The sequence below is a fragment of the Lissotriton helveticus genome, chromosome 11, assembly GCF_964261635.1.
Source record: "Lissotriton helveticus chromosome 11, aLisHel1.1, whole genome shotgun sequence".
NCBI classification, from domain to species: domain Eukaryota; kingdom Metazoa; phylum Chordata; class Amphibia; order Caudata; family Salamandridae; genus Lissotriton; species Lissotriton helveticus.
Window position 1 is genome coordinate 835,438,164 of NC_136072.1, and position 19,196 is coordinate 835,457,359.

Genomic DNA, 19,196 nt, shown 5'->3' on the forward strand with positions numbered 1-19,196 from the left:
CGCAGAGCTCGAAGTTGGGATGGGAGGGAGACCAGTGAGCCCCCTTCAAAAGACATATTGCGAGCTGAGATAAAAGCCAAGAGACTTGATGTCTCCAGCTTAAGGTCAGATCTGGATGACATGGTAGATGGTACCCTGCCTTTAGAAAGAATGGAAATGTATGAACAGGATGAAATACTGTATATGGCAAAGGACATCACACGAAAGGCGAGAGCAGTCCATGAGAAGTTAGTCGAACTAGCAGGCAAATATATGGTGGACTTGTCAAGAACCAAAGCATTACAGGGTAACCACAGGCTACATTACTCAGATCGAGATCTAGATGAGAGGAGAACGATTGGGCTGAAAACACACATAAGGGAATTGATTACTGGAATAAGGACATGGAGGGCACTAGATAAATGGGAAGAGAGGTGGTCCAAGAAAGGGACCGGCAGAAGAAGCATGATTGGTATAACACCAGGACAGCAGGGAATAGAAGCTTACCCTTTGCGTGAAGTTGCCAATGGGAGCTATGTACATGTCCCTTGGAGTAGGGGAGATTTAGCTGCTTTTACCACATCTTTCCCCAAGTTACGAGAGAGCCCCGTGGAGTGGTACAAGCAAGTCGAGAGGTTTGTAAAGATCTCAAAGGTCCTATGGATAGATCTGAACACGCTGTTTGACATTGTAGTACCAGGAGATCTGTGGACAGTATGCAAGGTTAGCGCTGAGTGGCCCACAACGGAACCAGAGAGAGATGCTAGGACTAATGGGCCGTCCGAGATCGTGATGGCAAAATTCGAGAGAGTGATGACTTGGCTGAAAGAAAAAGTGCCAATGCAAGACATAGATTGGGTCAGAATAGACAGAACGAGACAGGAACCCAAAGAGACAGTCCATGAATATTACGAGAGATTGCTGAAGGCGTTTAAACAGTATAGCGGCTTGGATGTAATGGATCCAAAGGACATAGGGCAATTCGTGTCCAAGTTCGTCCTGGGACTGAGACCGGATATTAGTTTAATGATTCAGCAACACTCGATTTGTTGGCAAAGTAGACCCCTAGATGAAATACTGAGATATGCCAGGTACTGCTGTGATGAGGTAGACTCCAAGGCTAAGAAACTAAAAGAGAAGCTGATGGTGGTACAATTGCAGGCAGCAGGAAAGGGGGGACCGCAACAACAGCAGCAAGGGACAGGTACAGGAGGTAAGAAGCAGTACAGTCAGAACAAGGGTAATGAGGAGAGTACTACCTTCAGACCCAGAGTAGACATAGCTACCTTGAAGAAAACGACTAGGTGTCACCAGTGCAACGAGTTGGGGCATTGGAAACGCGAGTGCCCTTACAATGTAGAGATAGGAGAGCAAGAGATAGAGGAGGAAGAGGTCCAGAGCGCACCTATGAGAGGGGCGACGCCATACCAAGGAAAGGTGCTCAAAGGGGGGGGGGCTCCTCCCCGAGCCCAGTTCCCGCAACCTCCTCGAGTAGGGAGTATGGGTAAGACCTATAGACAAATGCCCCTGTTTGTGGAAGGTGAAGAATGCTATTATGTGGACCCATTAACCGGACAGAGAGTGGAAAGAGAAGACTGCACCCTTGGGGCAGCCTTAGAGGTAGATCAGAGGGGACCCTATGTGGAAGCAGAAGTAGCAGGGTGCCCTACGACATTTCTGGTGGACACAGGAGCCACTAGATCCACGATCAGATCAGCTGCAGTTCCAGACCTGCCCATGTCTGGAGAGACCATACAGGTGGTAGGGGTCGCAAACAGGAGAATAACCAGCCAATTGACAGAACCGGTACAGGTGAAAATAGGGAAGTACAGCGATGAGCACCAATTTGTGGTTTGCGATTCAAGCCCTGTGTGTCTGCTAGGAAGAGACCTGTTGTGCAAATTGAATTGTACTATATATTGTACACCCCAGGGAGTGGAGGTATTGACTAATGATGATGATGCAGATTTCAAAGTTGCAAACTCAAGAATATGTGTGGAGCTGTACCCTACTTTGACAGTAGACGAGCTTCCCTGGGATTTGAGAGAGACAGTGGCATCAGAGGTATGGGATTTCACTGGGGAAGAGATTGGATTAGTCAAAGGGGTGGACCCAGTGAAAATTGTAGTGAAACCGCATGCTGAGTTCCCAAGAACACCCCAGTATAAATTGACTCCAGAAACGATTGCAGGCATAAAACCCGTGATCGAGTCCATGATTAAACAGGGAATACTGAAAGAAATCGTGGGTAGTCCATGTAACTCCCCGATTATGGGTCTGCAGAAACCAAATGGGAAATTTCGGATAGTGCAGGACCTTCGAAAGATTAATAACATAGTCGTTTCATGTTGTCCAGTGGTACCGAATCCATCAGTGATACTGTTTCAGATTCCATTCCAAGCAGAGTGGTTCACTGTGATAGATCTTTGTCAGGCTTTCTTTTCGATCCCTTTGGACGAAGATAGCCATTTTCTTTTCGCATTTAAGCTGGAAAATCGCGTCCTAACATGGTGTCGTATCCCTCAGGGGTATACAGAGAGTCCATCGATCTTTAACCAGCTTCTGAAGAAAAATCTTGAAAGTCTAGTGCTGCCCCAGAAGTCAGTTCTGGTCCAGTACATAGACGACCTCCTTGTGGCGTCAGAAACAGAAGAAGCTTGCAGGGAAGACTCCATTGCTTTGTTAAATCACCTAGCTGCCAATGGGCACAAGGTGTCCCCGGGAAAATTGCAGTACTGCCTGACAGAAGTGCAGTACTTGGGACACAGAATTGAGAAAGGCAAACGAAAGGTGTCACCAGACAGGATAGAGGCGATCATGAAAATGAACGCGCCTCAGACACAGAGAGAGGTCAGGATGTTCCTAGGGATGGTGGGTTATTGCCGACAGTGGATCGTGAACTTTTCACTGAAAGCAAAGCCCTTGCAAAAACTGACGCACAAAGAGGTGAGTGATCCGGTACCATGGGACAAAGACTGTTTGATGGCATTCTTACAGCTGAGAGAGGACCTGTGTCGTGCTCCGGCATTGGGAATGCCTGATTACAATAAACAATTCTTTCTTTACTGTTGTGAGAGAGAAGGTTGTGCGTTGTCTGTGTTGGTCCAAATCCATGGGAATGCCCGTAGACCAGTTGCTTATTTCTCGGCTACTTTAGACCCAGTAGCCGCAGCGTTGCCCGGATGTCTCAAATCCGTTGCTGCAACGGGTGTCAGCATTGAGAGATGTGAAAATATCGTTATGGGGCACCCGTTAGAGGTGTGCGTGCCACATTCTGTTGAACTGTTGATGACCAGGACCAAAACACAGCATCTGACCAATAGCAGGCTCACGCGCTATGAGCAAGTTATTCTTGCTGCAGAGAACGTGACCCTCAAGAGATGCTCTGTTTTGAACCCTGCTACCTTAATGCCACTTCCAAATGATATTGATGATGATGATGAATATACAGACCATGACTGTCTCGATGTGACTGAACTATGCACCAAACCCAGACCCGACATCGTAGATGAGCCACTGACCGACCCAGACGAAGTTTTCTTTGTCGATGGCTCATGTGTAAGAGACGAAGTTGGGCAGTTGAGAGCAGCTTATGCTGTTTGTACAATTGAAGGAGTTGTGGAAGCTGGGTGCCTGGAAGGAGTACACTCCGCTCAGGTAGCCGAGATTATTGCCCTAACACGTGCTTGCTTAGCAGGCAATCAAATTCGAGTCACCATCTACACCGACAGCCAATACGGGTTTGGGGTAGTTCATGATTACGGGCAGTTATGGTCTCAAAGAGGGTTCATGACTTCTTCAGGCTCTCCCATTCGCAATGGAGAGTTTGTGCGCTTGTTGTTAGAAGCATTGCAATGTCCAGCAAGTATCGCAGTTGTAAAGTGCATCGCACATACCAAAAATGAGGACTTTGTTTCGAAAGGCAATAGATATGCTGATGAAGTTGCGCGGTATTGCGCAGAACAAGGTTACTCTTTCACAGAGGTGGATGTGGGTGGAATAAATGTGAGAACTGAATTAGCCATGATACTGGAAACTGTTGATACTTGGGATGAATTGTCAACCATGCAAGAAAATGCTCCTGATTCAGAAAAGGAAACATGGGTAAAGGCAGGATGTGTAGTGGGTGAGACTCATTTTTGGGTCTCAGCAGACGGCAGAGCAGTGTTGCCCAACGAGATGGTGAGTCCAATGGCTAGACTCATACATGGTCCCGTACACTTAGGGAGAGATGCTATGCTGAGAGTGTTTAGACAGACTTGGTACAATCCTAAGTTTAGAATAGCAGCAGAAGCAGTGTGCCAGCGTTGTGTGACCTGCCAGCAGCTGAATGTAGGGAAAAGAACACCAGTTGCACTAAGTCACATAGGAAGGTCTGGAGGTCCATTCAACAGAATGCAGATAGATTTCATTGAAATGCCAAGATGCAACCGCCTCCGCTATGTCTTGGTGGTTGTTTGTGTGTTCTCCAGATGGGTTGAGGCATACCCTACACGTAGGTGCGACACCCTCACAGTGGCTAAGTTACTGCTTAGAGAACTTATCCCTCGGTTCGGGGTGCCGGCCTTTTTGGAATCAGATAGGGGAACACATTTTAACAGCGAGCTTGTGAAGATGATTTGTGTTGCACTGAATATCGACCAGAAGCTCCATTGCAGTTACCGACCAGAAGCCTCAGGAATTGTGGAACAAATTAATGGCACGATCAAGTCCAGAATAGCGAAAGTTTGCTCCTCAACGACCCTGAGTTGGCCTGACGCCCTGCCGTTGGTACTCATGAGCCTTCGTAGTACCCCAGACAGAAGAACAGGGTTGTCACCACATGAGGTGTTAATGGGGAGAGCAATGAGACTGCCATCTATTCCAGCTACTGCACTGTTAAATATCACAGATGATATGATCCTGGACTATTGTAAGGGGCTGTTTGACGCCATGCGTTCTGTGTCCCTTCAGGTGCAGGCTGCAGAGGTTCCAGCGTGCCAGGGCCCTTGCCATGACCTGTATCCTGGGGACTGGGTCCTGGTGAAGAAACATGTGAGAAGAAGCTGCTTGGATATTCGTTGGCGTGGGCCCTACCAGGTCATCCTGATCACAAGTACAGCTGTAAAGGTGGGAGGCCTGCCCAACTGGATACACGCGTCGCATACGAAAAGGGTTCCAGCACCTCTGGAAACAGCTCCTCTCTCGAATGGACGTCCAGCAGAGGACCAAGAAGCCATAGAGGGGGCTAGCCAAGCTGTAGAGGTGCCAGTGGAAGCAGGGAACGAGTCTGACCAAGCTGAGGACGGTCAGTACAACAGCGAAACAGAAGACGCTACAGAAGGAGAAGACAGCTGGGAGTACGAGTCTGACCCTGACAGGTCTGAAAGAGAGCGAGAACAGACCAGAAGGAGAAGGAGTAGAAGGGCACGTGGAGAAGCAAATTGGCCACAAAGAAGAAGTTCTAGCCTGAGGTCAACTCCAGAAGCAACCCTTCCTCCGATATCAGAAGACTCAGACCCAGAAGAAGGTGCTCAGGGCGCTGAAGCACCAGACCGAAGAAGGTCAAGAAGAGTGCGTGTGCCTAACAGAAGATACTCCACACCTGAGTGGACATATCTGGCGACAAATGTCTGTGAAACCGGAGACAGGGAGGATCCGAGCGGTGGTGGTGTCCAGTTCTGAGCCCATTATCACCGTGGAAATACAACTGTTGGTACCCGGTGTCGAACAAGAAGGGTCACTAACATTCGTGCTCCCCAGACCTCCCCGCCTCAGCAAGTTAAAACACATGTTTCTTACAGAATTGAAATTCCCCGACTTTGGTACCACGATAACAGCACATGAAGAGCATACTCTTCGCATGGAAATATTGAACTATGCTATTGAAGCTGCAACCACAAATCTAATAGTCGATTGTTAAAGGACTTTGTAAATAAAGCAAGTAGAAGAAAAGAAGATTACCTAGCGCCCAGGAAGCAGAGAATTTTAGGGAACCCCTTGAGTGGATGGAGAAGGGCTAGGGTTGTCTTTTTGAACTGTGAAAGGACTTTTTGCGAAAAAGGCTGTCAGCCTCCAGCTGTGTGGATTCTAAAGACAAAAAAGGATTGAAAGAGACTGTAAAGGAACGAGAGGAAAAGAATTTTTTTGCAAAGAGAAAGGGAAAAGCTAGATTGTCTGACGAAATGGAGGCCGGCACCCCGAACCGCAGAGCTAAATGTATAATAGGTACACTAATAGTAGGAGTGATAATATTAATAGCTTTAGTGGTAACAATTTCTTATGTAAAGGGACATGAGGAAGAGGTAAAGGTAACTGATGCGAATTCTGTAGTAACACTTACACCCACTGTTGCAGGTGAGAAAAGGGAAAACACTCAAGAGAAAGCGTTATTGGCTGCAGAAGCCCGCAGGTTACATGTAGACGAGTCCCAAGGAGACTTTAGGTCAAATGCTTATGCTAAACTTTTGTATGAATACGTGGATGCCATGGAGGTTAAGGATTGCTACGTCTGCATGCAGTTGCCTGCGTCTGTAGATGAAGGAATTCGATATCATCACCTCCCTCTGACATATGGCATTACATGTAGCTTATTGCTTAGTATATTTTATGAGAGAGATAGTTTTGAATACTATTTCTCCAATTATGATTCTGTGTTGCCAGAAGTCCCGAATTATAAGCAGATGAATAAATGGGATTACTGGAAGAGTGAAGACAGATTGGCCAAGTTCTTCATTCCTTGGATTACCTTAGATACTTCACATGCCCGTAGAAATAATCTGACATGCAAGGTGTCAGAAGTCGAGAAAAAGTTCATAGGGCAGGTGGATGATCGTTACAGGAGACAAAAGATTTTGAAAAAATCAGGACAAGGGAAATTAGATTGGACCGAGGAAGAGAAGTCACATAAGAGAAAGGGTAGTAGTGGTCCAATAGCTTTAGATAAAGCGCAGAAAGGAAAGTTATGTCTTCACCGAGCCAAAACGTATTATGAAAATGTATACGTGGGTGAAGTTGACTGTGAACATGCTTTTAATTTAGAGTACTACACTAAGGATTTCCTGAAGGGAATGCAAGTAATTCCAAATGTGTATTTTGTATGTGGAAGAAATGCTTACGTGAGACTACCTGACAACTGGTATGGATCATGTTACTTGGCAATAGTCTTCCCCAAAATATATCATGCACAAGACTTATTGATCATTGAGGGCCAGACATCATCGAGGGGAAGGAGAGATTTAGGCGATGCAGAAATGGTTGGAGATGTCTTTGGAGCTATGTTCCCTCTTTTGGGAATAATCCTTAATGATGTTAAAATTAGACGACTGGCAACAGTTGTCGACAGGTTGTCTGCCAGCACTGCTCAGTCCTTAATGCTGGTAGAAGGAGAGATGCAATCGATAAGGGCTATGGTTCTTCAAAATCGGCTTGCATTAGATGTCTTATTAGCAAAAGAGGGCGGAGTCTGTAAGGCTTTGAAGGTTCAGGAATGTTGCACTTACATTCCAGACCTTTCAAAACCCCTTGAGAAAGTTATTAAGAACATAACTAATATACACAAAGAGATCGAAGACTTGAGTAGAGAAAATGTCTGGGAAAAGGTGGGCCACGGAATGAGTACAGTTGGAGGGTGGTTTTCCACCTTAGGCAAAAGCTTTATTTGGTATATCCTAAAGCCTATCATCATAATATTGATCTGTGGGACAATATTGTGGGGATTGGTGAGGGTATTCAAATGGTACAGAGCAAGAAGGTCAGAAAGGGCCCAAAGAGAACAGTTGCAGAGATTGGCTGCCATACAAGATAATCAGTACAGGAGCCTGAGAGCTCTGGAAGCGCAGAGAATGCCAGCAATAACTGCAGTTTAAATGTTAGTGATGACCCCGAGGGTCATCAAAGGGGGGAACTGAGAGAGCGCAAACTGATATAAATGTATGAGTACATCACACTTACCTATAGTAAGCACAAGTCATGATGAGAAATGCCATGAGTGCTAATAGTATCTGAAATTATATTCTAAATGTATAGCTAATATAGAGATTTAAGTAGAAGTGGAACTAATACAGAAATGTGTGACATTATATGATTTTATTAGACGTGATTATTTTGAATCTATGTCGTGTAGCTGTTAACATATAAGATGGTCTGTGGTAAAACGCAGAACGTGGTAGGCCTCAGGGCCAGAGCTGGAGCTAAAAGGGAAGGTGTTTCTTTTCACGACACAGATTGTTTAACGTTTTTGGTCATTGCATTAATGGACCGTGATTTAGAGTAATGTTTTCTAAATAATAGAATAAGAGTTTAACATGCTTTAATTAAATGAAGAATTTGAATGCTATAATCATAATGTGAAATATTGTAGGCCTGAAATGTTTTAGCAGTGATTTACACGTACATGTCTGGGCTGAGAAATGTTGCAAGCCTTTTTAGAAGTCTATGAGAGTTGGGTTCTTGGCGGCAGATATCTGTCTGCAACAGGAAAGGGGGGATCCAATTATAAGTGAATGAATAGAGGTCTGTTCAGTAGACGGCCCAGACATGGAGGAGGGTTCTGGAATGTTTAAGGGGTATCAGCGGGCCGGAGAAGAGACTGAGAAGCAAGGTCAACTCTAACGTCTGAGGCCCAATACGAAGCATCATGGAAAAAGCCTGAAGTTGCACCACGTGAGAGGCGTTTCGCAAGGGGCGTCTCAAATGTTGTTGACTGTTTTGTATTAGGGACAGCACCCCTGGGTGGAGTTAGAGCAGAGACCTGAGGACCCTTTAGAGAGCGGATGGGTAGGCAGTGAGGGGTCATGACTGGAGAACTTTAGGTTTTCACCAAGAGACTTAGAGTGGGTGACTTCCCTTGGGGGTCATTCATTGCTGACACCTTTGTTAGGTTGGGATTTGGTTAAGTAGGGATACCATCTAGAACAGGGTAGGGACGCCTAACCTGTGTTTGTTTTCCTCCAACCTAAATGAAGGAGAGATATGCGTCTATGCTGATAGCTTTGCTATTTTTAGAACTTGTGTTAGTGATTTCTGTTGCTCGTCTGAGGGCTTTTCGAGAGCACATGTATGTAATTGGACCTGTGTATCTCGTGAATCTCATTCTGAGATGCTTGTATTTGCAGCTCATTATATCTTTACAATAAACTTTTGAAACCTAGAAGTTGTCCGTGATCTTTGAGAGTAGAGTCCTTTCTTGGGTGAACTAATTTGCAGATAGGTGTACTGTTTCCTTCCAAGACAGGCAATAAAGGTTCAGTCGACCAGATCGAGGTTTGGATCAATAGATATAAGGTATCGATCAAAATCTCGCCCTTTCAATACTACAGATAAGCGTCAGCTAAGGCAACCCATTTCACAATATTCCCCTGCCTGGTTTATGCAACGGGTCCCATGTTGTATATTCAACGCTTATCATTTCCACGGCGAGGAACCATAATAGCACAGCAAGTGTGAAGGCAGACGGGGAGGTGAGCCAGAACCCGGAAATAGAAGCCGGCAGCCTGCACGGAGCAGCTGGTTCGGGGGCAGGCAGACGGAAACGGGCCAGACCCAGAAATAGAAGCCAGCAGCCCACCATGCTGCACAGCCAGTTCGGGGGCGAGCGGGCCGGGAGGCGGGAAATAAGCAGAAATGAGATGCAGACAGGCACTGCGTTAGCCAGCTATGCTCGCAGTGCCATGGATACGTGGGCAGTCTCAAATTCTAAGAAGACCCAGACGCCAAAGTTAACATTTAAGAGTTGCTGCCTCCCAAAAGGGGAATGGGAGTGACGGGCGGGGCTCTTCCCCTTTATAAGACAGCAAAACAGTTGTCCACGTGAAGGACAAAAGGGAGAAAAGATATAAAAGACATTTCACAAAATTTTCACCTTGCAGATTTTCTGTAGTGTAAAGTAACAGAACATGGAGAATTCGGTTACAAGTGTGCCACAAAAGGTATGCAGCTCCTACATACATTTATGTGCCTTGCTTATTCAGAATGTCTTTGTGAATTGTGTACCTAGTTGTAATCTGAGCAATGTGTAGGCCCACAACTATGCATCCAGAGATCTGCAACTTCCTAAGGATTAGCTTACATCACTGATCAGGAGCACGAGCGATCTATAGTGTTCCCTAAATTCTGGGCATGGCGCCTCTTCCCCACCTTGATGGTCAGTAAATTAGCAGATGCCCGTGCCCATTCCAGCTTTGGTCATGACAATGCCCTGGGACACAACTATTGCATCAGTGTTAGAATAGTGGTACATGGGTAAAAGATGGACAGTGTCCTTAAAGTAAGAATATCCATCTTTCTGACTTTGTTGGCTGCATTTTTTGTTTTCAATCTGGGTGCATTGATGTCAGACTTCTACAATGGCTGTGATCTACTGATTAGGCTCATCCACATATACTTTGATAAAGTGAAATGCGGTGTTCCCAAACTATTCATTAATTACCCTGTTGGAAAATAGATGTTTGCATTCAGTTACCAATTGGCCAGATGCACAGTCCATGCTGCAGAAAAAATACTCTGCTAAAATAATATAATACTTAGTTTGTAATATGTCATTGGTAAATGCAATCAAACACACATTTGTAGCATAGAAGCCAACGTTTCGGTGCCTACTAGCTAAACTGTCCATGGCTCTATCATCAGGACAGAAACAGGTATTAACGAGCATGATTGCAGTTGGGGACAGAGTTAGACTCCATGCCAAGTCTGTTATTAATTGCATCAAAACTAAGGACTAACCCAAACTTGGGTGCAGTTACCAAGGTTCATATCAGTATATGATAGTTTAATCAGTCAGCCTAGTGTGGGTACAGAGCTTTGTAGGATTTTGACTTGCAAATATGAAGAATACATATTTCCGTTCATGTGACCGAACTTACCTCAACACTAATCAGCACATATCTCAGTGTTTTAGTCGGAGGAATTGTTCACTGCACAAATGCGAGCACTGAGCAGTATTCTATATCCAACACTGTCTATGTGGCAAAATAGAACAGATTTCATACCACAGTCCAATGTGAATGAGTTTTCACCAATTTATTTGGCTGTCGTTTCTTTTAGTTTTATTAGTTGTTAGTCGTTTATTTTAGTTACTGTTGATTAGGCCGATGCATATTCCTTGGATGTTATCAAAAGGACTATTTTCATATAAACCACTCTTTTCTATATTTAACTGCCAGCAAAATATCAGATACGTTTTATTTTCTGAACACAGATCTGCTTTATTAGTATTGTGGAGTGTGTGGTGGAGTGTGGAGTGTGTGGTGGAGTGTGGAGTGTGTGGGGAGAGTGTATACATGTGGGTGGGGAGAGTGTGCGTGTGGGTGGGGAGAGGGTGCATGTGGGTGGGGAGAGCGTGCGTGTGGGGAGAGTGTGCGGGTGAGTGGGGAGTGTGTGCGTGTGAGTGGGGAGTGTGTGCGTGGGGAGTGTGTTCGTGTGAGTGGGGAGTGTGTGCGTGTGGGTGGGGAGTGTGTGCGTGTGGGTGGGGAGTGTGTGTGTTGGGTGAAGTTTGTGTTGGAGTGTGTGTGTTGCCTCCAGTTCTGTCTCTTCCTGCTGTGATGAGAGATCATGCCAGGCTCAAAGAATATCAGCATTGAAGTTTCAGACCAGGGTTACTGGGGAGCAGCTCAGCTTCTTATTTGGACATGGAGCAGCCCCCCTACTGAACGTGGGTGGATCAGCCCTATGCTCTAGCGTCCTTAAGAAGAACATGCATCAAGTTGCTGTTGGGAGGTCAGCCAGGAGCGCTTGCATTCTGGGATCCATTGTAGGAGAGCTACAGTAGGGTGTCAGACCTTCTTTGTAGGGTATTAATATAAGAAGTGCAGTAGGAGTTTCACACGTAAAAACTGTCACTGCCCGGTAATCTTGACGAAAGCCCATTTCATTTAGGTTTTTTGACAATAGGCGGTAAAGCTGTGCATAAACGGAGTACGTTGCATTTCTTGGTTTCTAAAGAGAGGAAAATCATATTTAGGGCAAGTGTTGAGATGCTAGTAGATGAACTGAAGTAGTTGCCCCCCTCAATACCACCATCATAGGAGGTATGTTACAACAAATCTAATGTTGTTTATAGATCCTACCACTGCGTATAAAACGTGCAAAAGTAAACAAATTCAATCCTCAGAAGTGCTTTGCTAGGCATTACTCAAAGGTCACACATACGCACTGCAAATACATAAATAACACACCAATTCCACTATGGCCACTCCCTGCACCTTGGTAAATGCTGCAGGACGGTTTCTGATCCATCGATAATCATCTGGAAACAGGAGCGTGATGGAGGTAAACCTGGGGATGCACCACAGATCAGCTGAAAAGGAAACCAAGAACGACGGCAGCCAGGTGTCTGGCTCTGCTATGCTTTGCTGTGATGATCACTGAGAATGCTGGGATTCTGGTGCTAGGCCACCTTTGGGAATCCATGGAAAACACATCTTGCTCCTCTCACCTCGGTCAGACCAATCAGGCATGAGGTCCGGGAGAGACAATATAAATGCACACTGGTGCAGGGTGCAGTGTCTACATATATTTAATTTTCACATCATGCCTGCAGCATGGTGGTGACCATCAGTTCTGTGCAGTGGTGTAATGAAACTTTAGGGCCCCTCGCAAAGTACATGGTGTGGCCCCCACCAGACCACACTCGGGAGCTCTCAGGCCAGGGTACTGTGCTGAGAGGACCCACTGGAGCTCCCTCCCCACCCCCGCACTCCCCCCACCCCCTCCGGCATGGCGGTAGCTGCCAGGACCTTTGTTACGCCACTAGTTCCGTGGCAGCAGAGAATGCAGGATTGCAGTAGCTAGCAACAGGTGTGTTATATGGCAAGCCTTCTTCAGTTTGTAAGAGAGCAAAGCCATACCCTTAGACTTGTTCTGAGCTCTGCCAGGTATTGATCTGACCCCATTTGAGCCTGCCTGCTAAAAGGCTCCCTGCTTGTTATTTGCAAAGAGGGATAGTGAGTTCCAGTTTCATTAAAATGATGATGTACTTGTTTTAGACACAGCAGTTCACCCCTTAATCCACACCTTCCCACTTTCAGCTCCTTTGAGTGAGTCCTAGAACTTGGGCGACAGTAATAGAAGTGCCCTATGACACTGGTGTGGGCCTTCTACCTGGGAATATTAATATTCACTAGAAATTATATTTTTGGTGCTTAACTCTGAAACTGTGAACATCTGTACCACCAGGCCTTACAATCTCAAACAGCCACTTCAAGTACTTCACTTTGTCATTCAACTCCTACTTACACCCTCGCTACAATGGCCACAGAACTCCCCAGGAGGTACAGCTGCCCGGATACCTCATCGATCGGTTTTGCCCCGGTGCAGTATTCCCTCCAGTGCTTCATTTGAGCTGGTGGTTTCCAGTGCTGGACACCGGCACTTAATTGTCAACACCAATGACAGTCTGCCACGTGGTGGCATTGTTTGTCTAATTTAGAGATGAGCACCACAATTGTTTATTAATTCAATACACATAAAAATGACTAATACCTGCCGCCCAAGCCGTTCTAAAATCTTCAGGAGCCTGGAATAGTCAGAAATGCAATAATGCTGCTCATATTCCAGTCAGACTAAGCTGCAAGTTTTACATACCAGAATTTGAGGGAAAAAACATAAGATTAGTGTGGTATGTTTCCACTACTTAGAATCCCTGTTGTCAGAAAATACTTATTAGCGGCACAGCCAGGCTTACCATGGCTACTGTAATGAGGGGTACAATACATACTTCTAAGGCGTGTGCTACCTTCTTTTTTAAAAAAACCCATTGAAATGACCTACCTGGTCCCTGTGAGGAGGCGCTGGACAGGATCCACTTCACAAGGCAGCATTTCATCAGTGCCCTGCGGCTCAGCCTGGGTTTCTGCCATTTCACACCATCCTTCTTCCCTTGAGAATCCTGGGCAGCCTCCCCCAGTAGGCTCCCGTCCGTCTCTTTGATATCATTCTGAAAAGAAAGAAAAAAAAGACTATCCTTAGCAGGCTAACTAGGTATGGGGAGGGACCAGGGTTGGAAAGGCATTTTATTCCACCGGGCATTTCCCCAGTGGGCTGGTGCCCTTGCAGACCTGTTTTGAAAAGCTACGGCCCTTGATGCGGCCTCGGTCACTCGATCCAGCAGGATAATGGCAGCGGACATGGTGCAAAATGATCAGAAAGGGAGAAATGAGCAAAGGAGGGAGAGAGAATGGATGACAAGAGAGATTGCGCTAGGAGATTAAGGGAGCGAGGCTGGTTTAAACAATTTCACTAGGACTGCTTTTGGTTCCCCAGTCCAGCCCTGCGGGAGATTGAAGACAGTGCTCGATAATTTGTTTTTTAGGAGGCTTTGTGTACCACTAAAATCATGGTGTATCCAGCCTGTAGAATCAGGATCGAGTCTGTGAATGATTACTTCTTGCTTAAGCCCAAGGAATCCCCTGTGATCTTGAACCACTGCAGGGAGCGAGTTGCACAGTTTCGACCCAATGTTTAAGAATACACAACATCACAAGCGAGACTGGTGGGTTTGTGGGACATAGACTTGAAGCCAGGCCAGGACGCCCTCCAGGATGGGGGTAGGTTTTGGTTTTGTAAGATATTTTAGGTTTTGGCTGTCTATGACTTTTTCCTAGACCGGGAGAGAAGGGAAACAACAGTGTATCAGAACTACGAAGCAGTGACTTTAAAATATCAAGGAAGAACACAGAATGCACATGGAGTCGGGGTCAGGCAGCGGCAGGCATCTGGTAGGTCTGGCTCTGGACCTTGTCTGAGGTACATTTTCAAATTAACTGGGCACGTGAGCTATCACCTTGGGCCCATCACTTAATTCTTCATGTGATGGAGAGAAGTGAGGCTTGATTTATCAGACAGGTGACATCTGATGAGAACACAAAAGCTAGTGTGTGGTTATCCCGCAACCACCCTGCAGTGTTCACTACATGTGGAGCAACAAGAGCGGCTTTGGGGAGCAGCTGACCTGATCAGTGATCTAACCTCGTCTAATAAAGAATGCAAACCTCTAGGAGAGGAATGGTCAGTTCTTAAATTCTATATATAAAAAAAAAAGTGCAGGGGTCTTAAGATGTTCTTGGCAGCCAGTCCCCAGAGCTGCCATATGCCAGAGTTGCCAAGGACAAAGGCTGCTCAGTTTTAACTCCACTTCAGGCCTCCTTCCAACACCTTACACTCCCTGTCTCCTTATCGGTCTCTTGCAACTTCTTTTTCATTCTAGTTCCTTCCTTTTTTCAATATTTTCATATCTTTCTCTTCCTCCTTTCCCCTTCTTTGCATTTCCCTCTCCCTTTATATTGGTCTAAGTCGGAGGATGGAAAATAAGTCCAGTCCCCAAACAATTTGTGCCAGATCTCACCATCTAGAACAACTGGCACACCACAAGCACCGGGAGTTATGAATGGATGAAGGAAAAGTCAGATCATCAGCTTTCCTGTGCCAGGAAAGCTGCTTCAAGGTGTACTAATCTGGGGCACAGACACAAAGCAACTGGACCAGGTCAGACGCCAGGCCAGCTTTGTGAATGGTGAACAAGAACGTTTCAAACTTCTTTTTTCACGAAATAGGAAATTTTATTTTTAGAGAGGACTTCTCGCTGGTATTTGTGCAGGTAGAAATAGCCGCATTGGCAGCATTTGTATCTTCTTCCACACTCTCTTTCTCAATAGCAACTGAAGAGTGTGCCATGTCAGATCTGGTGGTGAAAAGTTAAAAGGACTTTGGTTTGTTCCAGAGCCCGGGCATTTGATTTTCCTGCTTGCTCCGAGGCGTCAGCGTCACCTATGCGCGTGGGTGCGTTCGCGTGCGTGCTTGGTCAGTGGTACGTCAAACATGCACAGGGGGGAATCTCCAGCAGGAGCGCTTCAGCACCCAGGGCACTTCCTGCGCATGCTTTACATTGAAAATACTGCAGTTTGCTGCACCCTGTTGCTACTGGCAACTGCATGACCTGTACTGAAATGACAGGATGGATGGGGCAGAGAATCTGTGATGCCTTTTCAGTGTCAATAAGCGATCACTCAGCAAGAAAGATTTTTGTCTACGAAAAAAGTCTGTGAAAAAAAACCGGTTCATTGTGACTTAAAAATGTAGTCAAGTCAAGTCAAAAGTAAGTTTATTATGACCATAGTCTTTAAACAGGTGCAAGAGGCAGTATCACAAGTTTAAAATATTCACATAAAAAACAATAAAACATTGTAAAAATTGATCCATTGTTGGTTAAGACTCTTACATACCCTTATACGTTTACCAGCGCCAATAAAATTGCATTTAGGATAAAACTTAGCATTGCATTTAAAACCCATTCAATTCCTTTAATTCAAGTATAATTTCATTAGATTAAAATTCATACAATCCTACAGACTATTCCTAGTTTCTTAGATCACTCAGTACCCCCTTTATGTATTTCCCGAGGGCAATTGCAATATCAATAGTGGGAATTTCAGTTAATAGGTTAGCTGCCTGCGCCCTAGTTCTTATATCATGTTTTAGGAACACAGGCCGCAGCCACAGTTTCCGCTGTTCCAGAAATGTCAAACAATCAAGTAGGATATGTACCAGGTCTCCTTTACATCCCAGGTTACACCTGCAGCACCCTTTCTGATCTAACATTTTTGCTTTCAGGTCTTTATTTGTTAACCATGGATTAATCCCAATCCGCAGCCTTAATATCTCCTGCCTATAGCTGCGGTTTGGTAGGAAGTCTAGGTAAGGAAACCAATTTTCGTTTGACCAAGAGCTCACCATGTGTGTTACTGATTTCTTTTTCGCTAAGTATCCCATATCAATCATTCCAGATACTTCCTTCCCCTTTAATTTAAGCTCACTCCTAGTACAAAGTAATTGAAGCGTTTCCTGGGTCACCTCTACCTTTAGCCTTTTGGAAATTTGCATCAATCTATCCCTACATGCTTTTGCCCATTTTAGGTCACTCTTTTGGATTTCATTCCTGCACCATTGTGCTACTTTTTGCCCATCTGGATCTTCAAATCGTTTCCAAAGTCTGATTATTGCCATTTGTGTTTGTATCTCCCAAGACTTTGTGCCTATTTCTCTTCTTATAGCTTGTACCATAGATGATTGTGGAAGAGATAGAAGGCCTTTGAGGAATTTCCCCTCAACCAAGTCTTAGGCTCCCTTACCGCTCAAATAAAGGATGTCTGCTCCATACAGGACTTGGGGGGGGATCATTGCCTCAAAGGCTCTTAGCATTGGTCGATGTGACATCTCTCCATAATCCCTATTAAACATTTTTAGGCCACATATTGAAGTGTGTGCTTTTGCTTTTTGTGTTTCCAGATGCGTGTACCAGTTTAGTCTCTTGTCAAACCATATACCTAGGTAGCGATACTCATTAACCGTCTCCAGTTTAAGCTCACCTAGGTACCAGTTAAATCTGCTTGTTTTTTTCCCAAAGCATAGGATTTTTGTTTTATCTAGGTTGACAGTTAGAAATTTACTAGCACAGTATGCGTTGAAAGCGTTAAGCTTTCTTTGGAGGCCTCTCTCGGTCTGGTCTACTATTACCAGATCGTCAGCATATAGTAGGCAGGGCACCTTGTTTCCATCCATTCTGGGGCTTGCACTACCCTCAACCTCTAAATAGGCCGGGAGGTCTGACAGGAATATGGAGAATAGCTGTGGGGCTAGGACACAACCCTGTCTTAAACCATTGTCTATGGGTATTTTTTGCGTCAAAGATCCCACGGTATCCTTGATGACTTGCGTCCAGTTCCCACTGTGTAGTTCCTTTATTATAGTCAGAAGGTCGCTGGGAATGTTTACCTTCAATAGTGTTTCCCATAGACATACCCGATCTACTGAATCGAAGGCTGCTCGGAAGTCAACGAAACAGCATAACTTGCCATTTTGTTCCGTTGACTTCTTTGCCATAGCCCACAATGCAAATCCATGGTCTATCGTGGAATGTCCCTCCCTAAATCCTCCCTGTTCTATGGGGACAATTTGGGACTCCTTTACCCATGCGTTGAGTTGATTCAGTACAATTTTTGAAAAAACTTTCTCTCCTATATCTAGGAGGTTAATCAGACGGTAATTTTGTGGTGCCTCCATACTCCCTTTCTTGTGGATTGGCCTGATTATTGCACCCTTCCAATTAGGTGGCATTATGCCTTCTGTTAATATTATATGGAACATCTGTGCAAAAAATCTAGCCCACCACTTTACTTCTGACTTTAATATTATTGCAGGAAGGTTGTCGGGTCCTGCCGCACGGGTTAGCTTCAGTTCCCTTATTGTATGTTCTACTTGCTTTTCATTAAATTTAGATTTAAGATCTTCTGAAACTTCTTGCCATTTTTGGGTCTCTACATGATCTCAAGGAGCTCTTATCCCGTACAGTTCCCTTATATACTTCTCCCATGCTGCCTCACTAACTACACATTTTAGTTCGCCATCCGTTGGGCCAATTGCTGCCTTTACCAATTTCCAAAATTGTCTAAGGTTTTTTTCTTCAATTGCTTCCAACAGGTTTGACCAACATTTCTCTTTAAATGACCTTTTTGCGTCCTTTACCATTTTTTTAAAGTCTCTTTTCAACTTGTTTATGTGATCTTGTCTCTCATGGGTGAAGTTCTTTTTTTGTCTTTTTTGTGCTGCCCGTATCTCCCTTTTTTTAGATTGGCACTCGACAGAAAGCCATTTTACTCTACTGGGTGGTTTCCCACTAATATTTTTATCCCTTTTTAGTTCTATTCTTAAACACCGGACCACTTCCTCTAACTTTTCTATAAACCATTTCAAGTTTTTGTTCTCTAAATTTTCAGGCTCAACTTTAATTTGCATAGCCTTCAGTTTTGCCTGATATTCCTCCGTAAGTCGTGTCGTCACACGTTTGGGGTACTCAACCTCCTGGGGGATCACTTTGTCTCTGGGCATATTTCTTCCCCAAGTATTGTTAGGTGCAGTAGGTTATGGTCACTAACCTCTTTTTGTTCTAACTTAAAATCCCGTACTTGGGGGAAATTCCAGGCTTGTATAAACATGTAGTCGATTGGGCAATTCTGTGAGCCTATTTTAAAGGTCTTCCCTGCTGGGCAATCTGTCTTCATTCTACCATTCAGGCATTGGAGACCCCTACCTCCTAGGAAGTGTACTAGTTCTGATTCCTGTTTCGATATCTCCCCTGCTGGGAAGCTAGCAGGGTTTATTTCATACACCTCTAACAGTTCTCTATTCCAGAGGTGAGCCTTTTTTGGGTTTAATTTATGGTTAAAATCCCCCATTATTATCAC

At 45.0% G+C, this 19,196-nt stretch overlaps 1 protein-coding gene across 1 annotated transcript in view; it reads right to left on the reverse strand.

The window, feature by feature from the left end:
• Nucleotides 1–19,196, reverse strand: part of KCNIP3 (potassium voltage-gated channel interacting protein 3) — a 694,194-nt gene that overhangs the window by 532,976 nt on the left and 142,022 nt on the right. The window contains exon 2 of the mRNA XM_078667021.1: nt 13,729–13,894. Within this exon, the coding sequence (XP_078523147.1) occupies nt 13,729–13,894 (166 nt within the window). The remainder of the gene's footprint in view (nt 1–13,728; nt 13,895–19,196) is intronic.